At 44.6% G+C, this 16,992-nt stretch overlaps 1 protein-coding gene across 6 annotated transcripts in view; it reads right to left on the bottom strand.

Annotated features, from left to right (window-relative positions):
* Positions 1-799: 799 nt before the first annotated feature.
* CCDC149 (coiled-coil domain containing 149) overlaps positions 800-16,992 on the bottom strand; it is a 110,880-nt gene continuing 94,687 nt past the window's right edge. For all 6 annotated transcript variants that reach the window (XM_034958379.4, XM_034958380.4, XM_034958378.4 and 3 more), the window contains one exon: positions 800-6,105. In XM_034958379.4, coding sequence (XP_034814270.1) covers positions 5,675-6,105 — 431 coding nt within the window. In that variant the 3' untranslated portion in view covers positions 800-5,674. The remainder of the gene's footprint in view (positions 6,106-16,992) is intronic.

Consider the following 16,992-nt stretch of genomic DNA (forward strand, 5'->3'; position numbering starts at 1 on the left):
ACTGAATGACATGAACTCTGCGATCCCATCTCTTGTGGGGAGGGAACCTAGAATGAAGGGAAGATTGTGGGCCATAAAGGCAGACATCTGGTTCCTGGCACAGAACCATATGTGTGCCACCAAAGCCACCCACCAGACCCCACTTGGCCCCTGGAGTCTATTTTTACTCCTCTCATCTTACAGATCTATTTTGTTAATCTCCTTATATTTGCTGTTTTGACTTCCCAGCCAGCTTGCTAATCAGTTTGCCTATTTGACTCACAGGGTTTGCATTTGTCACGGGGACTGAAACACACGCTTGTTTTGATTTCTTTTTGTAAAATTAGAAGCGTTTGATGTAATGACTCTACCTAGACACAGCTGGTAAAGTGAGAATAATGCTCAAGTTTGCACAGTTTAAACACAATGTAGACAATAATTAGAAATGCTATCTTTAGATGTTTAGGATAAGCTTTTTCTCAGAATTGCACTGATTTTTTTTTTCTGAGTGGGGCTTTTTAGTGCATATATACAGAAATACTAAAAACGTAAGAAAATAGAGCAAATCAGTGAGTGCTTTGGTCAACTTGAAAGACTGCAGGAAATAAACCAACTGATTTTAGATCTGCCTTTTTTTGACTGAATGCATAAAATCTTTACATTCTCCATATTTTTCATGACTACCATATGATCAAATAGTTTTAGGTGACAGATTGCAACTGATAAGTTGCTGCAATATGGCAGAAGTCATGCTCAGCCTCCGCTTGCCCGGTGGTGAGGGTGGAATATGAAGCAAACAATAAAGATAATTCATCATCTCTATCAGGAAAATTGCCACATGTTTATTTCAGGTAACAAAAAAGATATAGTTATGATATACAATGACCATAGAATCCAATAAAGCAACTTCTGCAAATGAATAGAAGGTACTTTTTTTTTAAAAGAAACTACAAAATAGCAGCTGGTTTTAAAAACAAAGCCAATTGTTTTAGATTTAATAGGCTACCACTGGCCTCTGCTAAGATCCCCAAATATATTCCTGAGCTCACATAGATTCCAGAAAGTCAAACTTTTCAATATTATGCAAACTTTCCCTATGCATCCAAAAAATTCTCATTTAGTAAAGAGGTGATATGAAATGTAAGGCAGCATGTCCATATCTATCATTTTAAATTGCCTTCATGCTGTATCAACTGGTTTTGTTTTGGGAAGCAACCATAATATTGAGAGACGGGTCTTTCCTATTTTTTCTGCTACTCATTTCTAACTAGATTCACTACGGAGCTCCCAATTGCATCTCTCTGATCTATAAATTTTTCTCTCTTCAGGAAGACACCTGGAAAGAAGGGACTACATTAAAGGAGTGTGTTGGGGGCAATGCTTTGGCCTTTTGACATCCTATCTAGTCTGAAGGGACCCTCACTATTGCTAAGGAGGAGGAGTGTTTTAAATGGAGGCTTCAGAATGAAAGCAGAGGAAGAAGGTGCTCTCTTTTTCAAAAAGTAGTAGGGTACAGGCCGGGCGCAGTGGCTCACGCCTGCAATCCCAGCACTTTGGGAGGCCGAGGAAGGCAGATCACGAGGTTGGGAGTTTGAGACCAGCCTGGTCAACATAGTGAAACCCCGTCTCTACTAAAAATACAAAAATTAGCCAGGCATGGTGGTGCATGCCTGTAGTCCCAGTTACTCGGGAGGCTGAGGCAGGAGAATCACTTGAACTCGGGAAGTGGAGGTTGCAGTGAGCCGAGATCATGCCACTGCACTCCACCCTGGGTGACAGAGTGAGACTCTCAAAAAAAAAAAAAAAAAAAAAGAAGTAGGGTACCAAGTCATCCACAAGGCTGTGGGAAAACAACAAAGCCAAGAGGGCACCCCATTTTTTTGGAGTGAAAACCAACAGGGGCGAAGGCATGCTGTAATTTTAAAGAGACAGAGAAGATCACCTCAGTGAGTAAGTAGCTGGTCTTTGTCATTCCTTAAAGAGGAGACAGAACTTTTCATGCCATATCGTGAACCGGGGTACAAAGGCTCCCGGTAGGAATAACACATCAAAACATTTACTCCAACATGTGAATAATTGATAGCAGAGCCCTTTTCTAGCACTTTGCATCGTGATGGTGGTGCATGTTTGGGAGGGAGGTCACAGAAGAGGAGCAACGATGGGCAAACTAATTTAGCTTGCTTAAGATTGCCAAAAGCTGGGAGGGTCCAGCCGGCATTGAGCTGAGGCCATCAGGAGCCTCCCAGCTAGAGAGGCTTTGGGAATAGCTGTGGGAGCAAGAGAAGGAAGGGGGAGGGGAGAAGAAGGTGGGCAGAGAAGGTGTGGAAAGAGGAAGAGCAAGAGTGAGGGATGAGAAATGCCTGGTTTACAAAAACCAATCCATTTCTACAGGCCTTAATTAAAAGAAAGACAAACGCTCATGTAAAAATCCACACCTAGAGGCTCTCAGGTACAGAGCGATCACAGGAGAGGCAGGGTGTGCAAACAAGCTTTCATTAAGAGACCTGTCAGCTCTGTTTCATTTCTCCAGACTGCTCTGCATTCTGCTGGCAATCCAGCTGGAAAAATAATGGAAGGACAAACACGTCTGAACAGGCAAACAAAGGTGGGAACATTCCACCTACAAAACAGGACAGATCAGAAAGATGCCAGGGAGGGGGGATGAGATGGCCTTTTTCTGAGCAAACAACCACAGCCCCTCCCCTTAACTCCAAACTCATCGGAAACATGATTTTCTGGCTTTTTATGCAGCAACAAAAAAACATGGGGTTCAGAGACAACACCATTGGTTGTCTATTCCCAACTCTCTTACACATCCCAAGATATGATTCTGTTTTGGTGTTCAGCCTTTTAGAGTCTGAATGTCTAGCAACAGGGCCCTTCTTCAGTTCTTAAGGGTGAATCTTGGTGAACCTAAACAGATCATGGTAATACCATCTCCCTTGCGAAGAAATGGTTAAGACATTGTCATGTGACATCATCATGTGACAAGGTCTCATGCGACCACAAGCCCCAGGTGATCATTCTGACCAATAAAATGTGATAGGAACTGGGTTTCTCGCTCTTGAAACACACACACACACGTATGTGGGAAGAAACTTCCTTCTGCCTTTGAACAGGTGTTATTTGGAGCTGTTGCAGCCACCTCGTTATCATGAGAAAGCAGCTGACACAGCAGGAAGAGCAGGAAGATGGAAACCTAGAACCTTGACAACTTTCTTGAATGTATAGCCCTGGAATGCCTTACTTTCGAAGTTCCTGTTATACAACATAATTCATTTCCCTACCGCTTAAGTTTCTGTTAAGTGTGGCTTGAAGCTGAGAGGACCATGACTGATGCAGGGTTATCTAGTGAAGTAGGGGACAGAATGCCACAACCTTAAACTATGATCCTAAAAAAGACAAAAGACAGCTGTAAGTAATTGCAGAAACCCCCTTTAATGTCTGTGGAACAGAAGAACCATGTTGGATGGGGAAAGCAGGGGCAGGACACACGTGTCGCGTATCTATGGGGTGTTATCAGGGTTATATCTGTGACAGGATCAACTAACTTACTGGCTCTCATTTCACCTAATAACATAAGACCCTCCCCGCTGACTACACACAGTTTAGGTTATCACTCCTTATGACTCCTGCTCCCTGCCCTGCACCCTAGATTCTCTGGGACTCACCGCAGTTTTCCTGACTCTGATGGAATGTGCTGGAGTCTATTACGAGCCCTGCTTTTCAGAAGGTGCTGAACAGGCCCTGAAGATGTGCATCCGGCCGATGGTGGGTCAAAACCAGAGCTCTGCAGGCTGAGATTTTTCCTTTTATTATTATTATATTAAACTTGGCTGTGTTTTCCTTCGGTGGCTCTGGCATCCTATGCAGTAGTGCTGGACATTTGCAGGCAGTTAAGGCCCAGTATAGCAGGAAGAATGATTTCTGTGACTGCTGGTCTGTGCAAGCCCTCCAGCTGCGGGAGCAACCTCCCTTGAGGAGAAGTTGTGGGGGTGGGCCTGGTGGGGAGGGCGATAGGCTGGGACAGAAGGAAGGATGGAATACTGGACCCGGTGGCCAGGGGTCAATGGGATGTCCTTCTCACCAGAAGCAACAGAACGCTGACTCCAGCATGCTCCCATTTCAACTGAAGTAGTGGGAGGCTCACCCAGTGTGCATCAAAGGCCTGGGTCCTTCTGGGCTGCACTTTGAGGAGGAGCAGCATAGTAAGGGATGGGGCGCCCATTCTGCTAGCAGAGTGATTCCTGGAGATGCAATCTGGGAGGGATGTATCCACATGGCTGACCCCTCGTGTCCAGATGTCACATCTTAGTGTCATGAGCCTGGTATAAACATTGAATTTTTAGGATGCATTTTCACTGAGAGGCTACCACTCTGGGAGCCTCTCTTTTTCCTGCAAGGAGAGCCTCTCAAAGGAGTGATTCTGGTTCTCAGAGGCATTCTGAGCTTTGGGATCTAGTCTCAGGCTTTCCAGGGAAGGAAAAAGCTATGGCTGGATGACTTTTAGTTTTCTGCAGTGCCGGATGCCAACTAGAAAAGCTCATTTTTATCTGAAAGTAAAGAACCAGCTAGAATTGAGCATGCCCTCCTTTCCCATCCGTGGATCATGTCCTTGGTTCCACATCCCCCCTTGCCATGCTGTTGTGAAGTTGTTTTGTTTTCCTCTCTCTTTCCCATAAAAGGTCATGAGCTCTGTTTCTGTCTTTAAGATTCCCATACTTGGTGGCACAAATGAGGCAGCCTCAACATTCTGTTGAAGGAGTGAAGGGTTTGGAAGTTCCAGGTGGTGCAGGAAACTAGACTGGCTCCCAGCAGGTAGATCTTTCCCAAACCTGAAATGGCCATACAATCCTGTATGTGAGACAGGCTGAATGCAGAGAATGAGCATTTCCAGGTGGTAGCTCTCATCTCATCTCACAAAAAAACCAGACCACCACTGGGAGTCCTGTTCCCCGGCTTTTATGCTCACCCCTCCCAATCACTTCAGATCAGTTAATTCTCCAGATTTACAAGCTAGAAAACTCCAGCTCTGGCACTCAGCACACAGGCCTCAACCGGGGCCGTGGATTTCAACCCAGAAGCCCAAACTTCTCAGCCTGCTTAAGGCCCCTTCCAACTGCCAGTCTGTACCACGACAGCAGTGCTGTGGGCACAATGCCAAGCACACCCATGCCAGGCAGTCCTACCGGGCCCTGACTTGATGGGGTGCAGCCATGGGTCCTCTGGACACGTTCTGCTCAATTACACCTTCCTCTCCAGCTGCCTAACCTTGACCAAGATGGGGACCTGATTAAAAACCCCATCAGTTTCTAGCTCTTCCCATAATTTTGATTGACAACATTAAATGCTAATACAAAAACATCTTATCTCTGATAAAACAAAAGCTGACAGAAAGACGGATGCTGAAAACCAGCCATATGGTGGACACGATTCCTGGGCCTGGCCCTGTTCACAGTAGCACTCTCTGGCAGAAAAGAGATGACACTGAGAAGCTTGAGGACCTACATTTAATAAATCAAACTGTACTGGCATCATCAGAATATTCACAGTTTGCAACAGGATCAGCGCGTTTTCTCACTTGCAGACTCGGAGGTATTTCAGGAGAAGGCGACGTGAGTGCGCCATTCCGATGCTTCATTCTTGACCCTCTCTGGGGCTTTCAATGTGTCATTGTGTCAGATCCCTCTCCCCTTCAGGTTTTCACGGTGCTCCTCATGCCTCCGCCCTCTGGGATCCCTTTGCCGTCTTCCGGTGTGGAAGCTTTGGCTGCTGGCTGGCTGGCCTCGAAGGAGTCCAGGTGAGATTTAGGGAGCTCCCCCTGGATGGCCAGGCCTGGCGGGGCTGGCCCCGTCTCACTCCTCTGACCCTCTATGGGACTCTCTCTTCTGACCTCTTCCAGTTCTGCAGCTGCCTGTTCCTTTGTCAGTTTAATTATTTCCCTTCCAAGGCTGTTTACTTCTTCCTCAGAAGGTAACTGGGGTAATGAAGGATGAAAGAGCTTGCATTGGTTCCCGCGGCTCTGATTTGCTGGGGAGTTGACAGCGGGCCTCCCAGCATCCTCAGGCGCTGTCAACGCCTCAGCAGCGGCACAACTTTCATCTTCTTCTTGCTTCTGAGCCTCCCCTGAAAACAGAACGAGGACAACATTAAACCTCTGGCAGCAAATCAGCCCTCACCGCCCCTCTTCTGCCAACCTCCCACCCAGCCTACCAGCACAGGGCCTCTGAAAAAGGAGCAAGACTTTTTTGGCTCCCTGTGCAGGGCAATGGAGCCGAAGGGGAACACAGGACCCAGGTGAAACCAGCGAGCATGCATTCTAGTGATTCCTGCATTATTAACAGAGGGCAAGGGAGCACTTGGGCCATGTCATAATCCATCCTTTCCAGGCACCTGGTTAGCTTCTGTTCCATTCTCTAATGGCCGCTCCTTGTGCCCATTAAATATTTAAATTGAGGACAAAGGTTTTGTTGGTTCTGCAGCTGAGAGCCAGGGCTTGTTAGTAATGAAAAAAGGTTCCGGCTGCATTGAGGGTGGGAAGCAGAAGGATAGTTCGGGAAGGATTTAGTGCCACCCCTTCTCCACAATTCTCCATCAGCATCTCATTCCTTAATGCGGACACCTAGTGTTCCTCAATATCAAATAAATTATATGCAAATACACCTTCAAGCTCCCTCCCCTGTTGAGTTGTTGTCCCTAAACCCCTTCTCTATAGGATGGAAATTCTAGCACTGCAACAGGAAGGACATGGGAGAGAAGGGGGAGCCCTTAAAGTGCTGACATCCAGCCCTCATTTCCCTACTCACTTGCTTTGTGATCAGGATAGGACTCTCTGATGCCCCTTCTGGACCTAACCAGCAATGCTTGCTCTGCATGAGTGGGGAGCAGCATGGCGGAGCCAGCTCTTAGTACCCGGGCATGTGCATTCAATAACAGACACTGAGTTTCCTCAGAAGCCAATCTCTTCCCAGCCCTCAGGCTAAACAGTGAAGAAAGGTATGACAGAGCCACAGTGGGACTGGGTTTAGCCTGGACACATGTCCTGGACCAGGAATGAGGGGCCCCCAGGAACACTTTCTGGTACCCCTGAATGGAACCACAGCAGAACCCTGCTGTAGTGGAGCTTGCTATCATATATGCGCAGGTATGTTTTCAGGCTGTAAGTTGGAACTTGGGGAGCTGGAGAACTGCAGCAGGTTAGAAAGGATGTTGAGCATCATCTGGCCATGCCATTTTCCTGCTTAAAACCTTCTGCTGGAGCCTTGTCACTTTCAGGATAAATTTCCTTTCGCTTAGGCCCTTACAAGGTCCTGCTGATGTGCTCCTGTTTCACTCTGCAGCCTCATTTCACACAGTTTCATCACACGTGTCCTCCCAGCCATGTCACGCACCCATTAGGTCTCCACATGCACTGATCAGTTTCTCCCCTCGGTTAAATAAATCCTCCCAGCTAACGCTTATTGGGTGCTTTTCCACACTAGGCACTGCACTAAACATTTGACGTGTTTATCTCATTCTAAATTTAAGTCCATGAGAACAGGAGCCTCATCTGACTCATCCAGTGTCTGACACATTCTAAGCATTCAAAAATATTTAAAAAATAGTTCCCTTTCTTTTATAAATGGAAGTATAATATACACAAAGAGAAGTGCACAGAACTTATGTATCCAGCTCAATGAATTTTCACAAAGTGAACTCACCCATATAACCAGGATGAGAAACAAAATATTACCAACCCCTGCAAACACTTCCAAGTCCAGGACTCCTGGATCCCCTTTCCAGTCCCTTTTCTGCTGCCAGGGATAACCATTAGCCTATTTAAAATGCTGAAATGAGATCTGCCTGGTCCTTGAACTTTATATCCAGGAATCTTACTGTGCTGGTTCCTTTCGCTTCCCATGATGTTTGTGAGATTTACCCATGTTTATGAGTACAGAATTTGTTCATCTGAATGCACCACAATTTCCAACAGGTATGTAAATGTTGAATGAAAATGGGCAAGCCAGAAACAGAAAAAGAGATAGAAATTGAGAGCAGACATATTAAACGATTCACACCATCACTCAAAATTGCAGAAATCTAAGTCCCAACGAAATGTAGTTTTTCCTCTATCAGAATGACAAAAATGAAAAGGTTTGACAAAGCTCAGTGTTGAGAAGGATGCAGGGAAACAGGTACAATCATACATTAATAAAGAAAATAAAAATTAGTAAGACTCTTTTATAGGCCAGATATTTCAAGACACATTGTTCTTAGATACTCACTACAACACTGTTTTTAAAAACAGAAGTCTGGAAAACTCTAAGTGCTCATCAACAGGGGATTATGTATACAGATTTACTTGCCAAGTTGCGAGATTCTTTCTGATAATATGCACTAAAAATTGTAGGTTGTCTCTGGAAAGCAGACTGAGGACCACAGCAAGAAGCAAGGGTGGAGGAAGACTTTAAGCTTAATTTTCCACTTTTCTGTGCTATTTATATTTTTTAACATGTGCTGTATTCCTATTTTATAAAACAAGACATGCAACCTCCAAGATTCTACCATCCAATATCACCTCATCTTTCCTTTGCTACACTGATCTGTAGAGCTAGGAATCCATATCCACTGCTTTCACTTCCCAGAGCTGATTCATATCTTCGATCCTTCAGTCTATCCTGCGTCCCCCCTGCTTGTGAGGTCTACATCCCCCTCCCCACCCTGTAGCATACTTTCCCATTGGCCACATGCTCCTCGCAAGCTGTTTCTCCCTGTAGTCTCTCCTTCAATCTAGTTCTGTGAGCATGCTGTATTCATTCCCTATGGCTCCTGTAACAACCACAAACGTAGTGGCTTAAAACAAAACACATTCATTCCCTTATAGCTCTGGAATCAGAAGTCCAAAAAAATTTCACTGGGGCCAGGCACAGTGGCTCATGCCTCTAATCCCAGCACTTTGGGAAGTTGAGGCGGGCGGATCACCTGAGGTCAGGAGTTCAAGACCATTCTGGCCAACATGGCGAAACCCTGTCTCTACTAAAAATACAAAAATTAGCCAAGTGTGGTAGCGCGTGCCTGTAATCCCAGCTACTCAGGGAGCTGAGGCAGGAGAATCAACTGAACCCGGGAGGCAAAGGTTGCAGTGAGCTGAGATTGAGTCAATGCACTCCAGCCTGGGCTACAGAGCAAGACTCCGACTCAAAAAAAAAAAAAAAAAAAATTCACTGGGCCAAAACCAGGGTTGTGCTCCCTTGGAGGCTCTGGGGCAGAATCCATTTTCCGCCTCTCCCAGCTTCTGATGGCTGCCAGGATTCCTTGGTTTGTGGCTGCATCCTTCCAATCTCTGCTGCCATGGTCACACTGCCTTTTTTTCTGTGTGTGCACAATCTCTCTCTTGCCTCCCTCTTGAAAGGATACATGATATTGCATTTTTGGCCCACCTGGATAATCCAGGATAATCTCCTAATCTCAAGATCCATAAATCAATCATATCGGCAAAGTCATTTTGCCATATAAGGTAACATTTACAGGTTTCAGGGAATTGGACCTGAAATCTTTGAGGGTCAGTATTCAACCTCCTACATATGCCTTCCCAGTTCCCTTTGTTGATTCTGATATTTCCTTCTGGCCCCTCTGAGGGCACTTCCCCCGGTGATCTGCCATCTGTTTCTCTTCATTCATTCTCACTCATTAGCTATCACACGACCTTAATTCCTGCCTCTGAGTACAGCTCCCAGATCTATATCGATGGCTCTGCTCGCTTCTTGTAGAAGATACAGACCCACGTTTCTGGCTGCCAATAGGATCCTCTACCTGGAAAATCTGCTGGCACTTTCCAGAAGACAGTTTTCCCCCATAGAGTCCCTCTTGTTTGCAGTTTTGGTAATGCTTCATAGTCACATGGGCTTAAGACCTTAAAGACCAGTCAATGCCAAGTCCTGTCTTTGTCCCTCTGTATTAGTCTGCTTTCATGCTGCCAATAAAGACATACCCAAGACTGGGTAATTTATAAAGGAAACAGGTTTAATGGACTCACAGTTCCACATGGCTGGGGAGGCCTCACAATTATGGTAGAAGATGAAAGAAGAGCAAAGGAACATCTTATATGGCAGCAGGCAAGAGAAAGTGTGCAGAGGAACTCTCATTTATGAAACCATCAGATTTTGTGAGACTTATTCGCTACCAAGAGAACAGTATGGGGGAAACCACCCCCATGATTCAATTATCTCCACCTGGCCCCACCCTTGACATGTGGAGATGATTACCATTTAAGGTGAGAGTTGGGTGAGGACACAGCCAAACCATATCACCCTCAGTGCTGTAGACTGAATGCTTGTGTCCTCCCCACATTCATATTGAGGCCCTAATCCCCAGTGTGATGGTATTTGGAGGTGAGGCCTTTGGGAGGTACTCAGGGTTAGATGAGTCATGAAATGGGTCCCTCATAATGGGATTTGTACCCTTATATGAAGAGGAAGGGACCAGAACCCCCCTTTCTCTGCCATTTGAGGATGGCAATACAGCAAGAAGGCCACCATCTGCAAAACAGGAAGAAGGCCCTCCTGAGTCACAGAATCTCTTAGCACCTTGATCTTGGACTTCCCAGCCTCTGGAACTAAGAGAAATAAATGTCTGCTTCTTGTTGAAAACACTCAGTCTATGGTAGTCTGTTACAGCAGCCTGAACTGACTAAGACATTCAGAAATGTTCCTTGCATCTGCCCACTCTTCTCCTTGCCCAATACCAAACATGGCTTGGATTTCTAAGATTTCTAGATAAATTGCTGAGGCATATATCCCCAAGCTTCAGCTTGGGGAATATATATATATATATATATATATAACCTAAAAAGGAAATATAATCTAACAAGTTTGAATTAAAATGGAGCTTAGAATTTCTGCAACGTGTAACAATGTTCCTACATCTGTGATCCATTCTAATTTTAATACAACATAAAAGTATTGATACGACATAAAAGTATTGATTGATATGCATGGTATGTGGTGTTGAGCATTTCTTAATTACATAATTAAATAAACTTTTGAGCATTTATTTACTTAATCAAATGTTTAAAAGTTTTAAAATGACTGAACCTTGGTAAAAACTCTGAGAAGCTCTAGAAGAAATGAAAGAGTGAAATCAGAGGGACTTTAAGACTAAAATGAAACTACCAAGACGAAGGGTGGAGCACAAGGAAGAGAAAATGATCACAGACAGAAGCAGCGATGTGATAACAAACATCAGTATCAACAGGGAAGAGGACTGGGTTTCAGCTGAGTAAGGTGGGTCTTGGCTACTGCTGCCACACCCTATAGCTCTAATTCTCCTGATATAAATTTGCTTTTCACATTCAAAATAAGTTTCCATTTCCTTTAGCCTTTTTGATGACCATAGACAAATTCCAGGGACAGAATTTTGACCAAATCTACTTTATGCTTTCTGAAGCCTGCATTTAGTCACAGACAACTATGTTTATTCTCCTAAGAATTCACTGGCCTCAGTAAGCATTGTATCTGCAAAGGAGACCATTACTTGTGCTCACAATGAAATACATGAATGTAATAAAGCAAGCCTTGCTTTTTAAAAAAATGGCTCTTCAGATCTGTTCAGCCAGGATAAGGTATGTTAGTTCTTGATGCGCAAATGTATAGATGTGTGAATAAATCAAGCCTTGATTTTGAAAAAAACAACTATTCAGATCTGTTTAGCCAGGATGAGGTATGTTGGTTTCTAATAGGTTCCTTTGATTCTAGTCTCCTCCTGCACTAATCCAACCTGCTGGGAGACAGGAACCGTCCCTAAAGCTTCGCTACCCAAAGTGTGGTTCGTGGACGAGCAGTGGCAGCATCACCTGGGGACTTATTAAACATGCAAGGTCTCAGGCCCTACTCCAGAATTACTGGTTCTGAATCTTTACTTTAATAAGATCCTGGGTGATGTGGGTGCACACTTCAGTTTGAGCAGCACTGCAGGCTTGAAGCACAAATCTCACCATGTCTTTCCCCAGCTATATACATCATTGAAAGGCTGCCAGTGTCTCGGGAACAAAGCCTAAGCTCATAACCTGGCATTCAAGGCCTTCCACGACTCAACATCCATCTACATTTCTACCTGGCAAACCAACTCCTCTCCTTAGTCCCTCTACTCCAACCACACTGAGCCCTTCATGTCATCCACCCCTGTCCCCAGCACCTATACTTAGAAAGTTGATTCCTCCATGACTATCATTCTCTCTTGTATGTCCCAGGGATGAACTTCAAGAGTCAGCTCCACCTCCACAACTTCCATGATGCCTATTTGATTAAATCTGGCCAGAAGTAATATTCCTACCTTAAATGTAGAAACTTGCCTGATTAATTTTTTAACCTTGTTCCATAGTGGGGACTTAATAATAAATAGCTTATTAAATGTTTGAATATATGAACGATATACATGAATGCATGAATCCATGAATATATTAGTACATCTCTTTAAATACCATTCGTTAATATATGAAAGTAATCCTTGAATTTATGGTATTCATTTAAGGTTGTATTCAGGTTGCTACTCTAAAAGTTCTTAAAATGGTACTTTTGAAAAGGAAAGATAAAGATTTCTGACTTGCACAAACATTTATCTGCATCTAAGGTAGCTCAGGGAAGCAATCACATAATTTTCATACTCACAGATGAAAATTTTTATAGTGGTTGTACAGGGGACATGAGAAACAGCAGGTCAAAATGAGCAGGTTTCCAGCATGGTGGGGAGGCTTTATTTAAAAGGAGTAAATTACGGTACTTTCAGCAGCTAAATTTTTCACCAACGTGAGACGAGTACACTCCTTCTGGAAATTACTCTTATGAAATTACTTCTTCCAGGACACTTAATAGTATATTCTAGTGTCCCTGAAAAATTAATTAACCTTACTCATAACAACCTAACCCCTAAACCATCTGTGGTGTGTTTTTACTGTAGGTCAGGTTAATCTTCTCTACCTTAATTTACATCTCAGTGAGGGTGGTCTAAATTACACAGGGGACTTTCAGTTGCTGGTATTATGCCTTGTGCCATTTCGTTAGATGACATTCTGCTCATGTCCAAAGGTATGAGTCTCTTTTAATATGGGAAACCTCTGAGATTAGCAGGGAGAACTTTTTAACTTTTTAAGCAGTGGGTGCAGGGGGGTGCGTGTGGGGCCAACACTGCTGTCCTCATTAGAGATTAAAACACAGCCACGATAAGAGGAATGAACTCAGGCTGTAATCCTACTCTGTTTACTTTTTCTGAGAAAGGCTAGATTTTCAGAGCCTCAGGACCACAGAGCTACAGGAGCCAGGATCTAGGACTGGACTGTAAGTCAACAGCAGGATTTACCAAACCACTGTCCCATTTTTTTCAAATTTAAATTTAAATTTTTAATTTAATTTTTTTTTCTTTGAGACAGGATCTCACACTGTCCCAGGCTGGAGTGCAGTGCCACGATCACAGCTCACTGCAGCCACAACCTCCTGGGTTCAAGGGATCCTTCCGCCTCAGCCTTCCGAGTATCTGGGACTACAGGCATGTGCCACCATGTGCAGCTAATGTTTTAATTTTCTTTTTTAGAAATGAGGTCTCACTATTGTTGCCCAGGCTGGTCTCAAATTCCTGGCCTCGAGCGATCCTCTCACCTCAGCCTCCCAAAGTGCTGGGATTACAAGTATGAGCCACCCTTAGACTTTTTTTTTAAATCCAAAAGATACCCCAAAATTATACTCAAGTCATTATCAGGAGACAAAAAAAGGTTACTAAAAATGTCACAAGCGTTGAGCTATCACTGGGTCCTCTGGTTACTTGCTGTGGGAGCAAAATCCTCCTTTAAAGATTCTAGAATCTTAACTCCTAAGCTGTGGGTGTTTTATTTTTAAGGATAGACACATAGCATTGCTATTTCTATAAAAGATTTCTGAACCAGCCAAGAGTGGGAAAATATTAAAAATAATAGTAATTATTCAGTGTTTTAGCAAACAATTATCATTAATACTTAATAATGATACACATATCAATGATGAGGATGCAATCAACGGCTTCAAACGCATTATGACACAAATAGTGTGGAAAGAAAAAAATATTTCCTCTAAAAGATAAAGAAACAGTATCTCTTTGTTAAAAAAATTGCTAATCACCCAAAAACGTGTCCCCCGCTCCCCACTGCCACTGGCCCGAAAAGGTGATTCATCTTCCTTTGTTAGTTGCTCTCTGATAGGCTTTGTCCTCCTAAGCGCGCGCTGCTTTCAGTTGGAATTGATCACAGATGCGACAGTGATGAGGCCATCCCAGACGCTGACAGCCACGGCGTAAACGCTTCCTTATTCCCACCCAGCGCTGTCGGAGGACGGGGTAGGAACAATGAGAGCTAATGATGCAACTCTGGAAGCTATCATTTTGAATCAGTCCACGACTTACAACGCCCTTGTGAAAATCAAGCCAGGCTCATGCTCCATTTCAGGTTAGCAGGCCCAGGTCCACCCCGAGGCTCAGCAAGCCTAGAACAGACAGAAGGCTTTGGATCTCCATGTGGACATTGGATCCTGGCATGGCAAAACCACCAGCCAAGACATGCTCCAAACCACACAGGGGGCCATGGTGTTCCAGGCCAGCCTTACAAGCAGCCACATGAGGCTGGCTGCAAAGACCCAGCCTTGCTTTCTGGCTGGTGTGGAACCAATTAAAGTCAGGGTCTCTCTCTTGAAATTCTCCCCACAGGTACCTGGGGGGTAACCTTTCTGTTCAAATCCCAGATATGTCCTGGCTTCTACCACTCCATGCAGTATTATGGTCCTATGATCAGGCTCTCAAACCTGTTGGCTCATCTGGGTCTTCTTACCCAGTGATAAGAAGTGGTCTTCTTACCACTCCATGCACTATTATGAGTGATTTAAAGCAACAACTATGCATTATTTTTCACGAGTCTTTGGGTCAGATGGGCGGTTCCGGTTCTGCTAATCTAAGCTCAGCTCAGCAAGGCTCCCTCATCCGTATGCAAGAGAGAGCTTGCAGAGCCTAGCTTAGATTAGCAGAACCACCCATCTGACCCAAAGACTCATGAAAAACAATACATAGTTGTTGCTTTAAGTTCTAAATTTTGAGTTGGTTTGTTACCCAATAATAGCTAACTGATACAGCTGGTTAGTCCATTTAGCTGAGGGCACAGTTTTAGGGCAGACAATCATGAGGTTGGAAAGGTAGGCTAGGCCAGGCTGCAGAGTTGAGATGTTAAGTGCAAGACAGTGGAGAGCCACTTTGGATTTTTGAGCATGGCACAAATGTGATGAAACGGTACTCCAAAAACTTTATTCTATGGTAGCAGGATGAAGATGGGAATAAAGCAAGGAGAGTCAAGGAGGATGGAAAACCAGGAGAAGCCCTCCTGACAAAAAAATGAAGGCCTGAACCATGCCAGAAGTGATAAGTCCCAAGGTGTAAAAACTCTGCAGAAAGAGTTGAGTGAAAGGCCACATGTAGATGGAGATGGAAGGTTGACAGTGGTTGATGGCTCCAAGGTTTTGAGCCTGAGAAGCTGAGAGGGTGACAAAAAAAGAAGGAAGAAAGCAGGAAGAGTTGGTGATGTCATGCTTGAGAAGTCCACAGAGTATTCAGGGCAAGGGAAGTTGGGGCTCTGGGAAATGTGGGTGTAACTCTGCAGATGGAACCTTGTGGGGGAAAAACACTTTGAGTGTATTTTTATGGAGGTAATGATTAAAGGCATGAGTCTGAGCAAGAGAAGATGGAAATACGGATGTATATTGTTTATCTATTGCTGTGTAACGAATTACATCAAACCTAGCAGCTTAACTCAGAAGTCTGAAAACAGTTGAGCTGGGTGGTTCTGGCTAACGGTCTCTCATGAGGCGCCCATGAAAAGCTGACAAGGGCTGTTGGCATCTGAAGGCTTGACTAGGGCTGGAGAATCACCTTCCAGGATGGCTCACTCCAGTGGCTGATGGCTGGAGGCCTCAGCTCCACACCACATGAACAGCGTGGATAGCTGCTTGAGTGTCCACATGATATGGTTGTCAGCTTCCTCCAGAGTAAACAACCCGAGAGAGAGCAAAAGGGACAAGTCTCATGTCTTTTATGACCTTGCTCTAGAAGTCACATACCCTCACTTCTGTATTCTACTAATCAAACAGACTGATCCTGATACAACATGGAAGACGGTTACACGGGGGCATGAATACCAAGGGGTAGGGAACATTTGGTGCATTCTCAGAAGCTGGCTGTTACACTAGGGGTGGCAGAACAAGATAAGCAAAACTTCAAAAGACATGAAGTTTGTTGGAAAGACAAGACTCCCACATGGGAAGAGATCAGGTTCTCAAACCTGTTGGCTTATCTGGGTCTCTATATGGGTCTTTGATCCCTTCCAGAACACCCTGCCTCCAGAACTGTCTATCTGGTAAAGCAGGAGCTTTTCTCTCTATTCTACTGCTTCGCAGACTTCCCATATACCAGGCAATGTGCCAAGATTTCCCTGAGGTAGACATGATCATGTCACTGTTTTAAAGGAAAGGAAACTGAGGCTGAAGTCTCCAGCCCAAGTTCTCATAGCCAATGTGATGTGGACCTGGCCACAAACCCAGGTTGTCCAACTCCAGGGTCCTCACTCTTTATTTATTTTTTGAGACGGAGTCTTGCTGTATTCCCCAGGCTGGAGTGTGGTGGCACAATCTTGGCTCACTGCAACCTCTGCCTCCCAGTTCAAGTGATTCTCCTGCCTCAGCCTCCTGAGTAGCTGGGACTACAGGCACGCCCCACCACACTCGGCTAATTTTTGTATTTTTAGTAGAGACGGGTTTTCACCATGTTGGCCAGGCTGGTCTTGAACTCCTGAGCTCAGGTGAAACACCCACATCCACCTCCCAAAGTGCTAGGATTACAGGTGTGAGCCACTGCACCTGGCACAGGGTCCTCACTCTTAACCTCTCTGCCACCATGCCTAGAGAGCAGGGGCCTGCATGCTGCAGTTAAAACCTCCCAACAAGATGAACCCACATAAGCAACAAGAGGAAATCT

The sequence above is a fragment of the Pan paniscus genome, chromosome 3, assembly GCF_029289425.2.
Source record: "Pan paniscus chromosome 3, NHGRI_mPanPan1-v2.0_pri, whole genome shotgun sequence".
In the NCBI taxonomy this organism is placed as follows: Eukaryota; Metazoa; Chordata; class Mammalia; order Primates; family Hominidae; genus Pan; species Pan paniscus.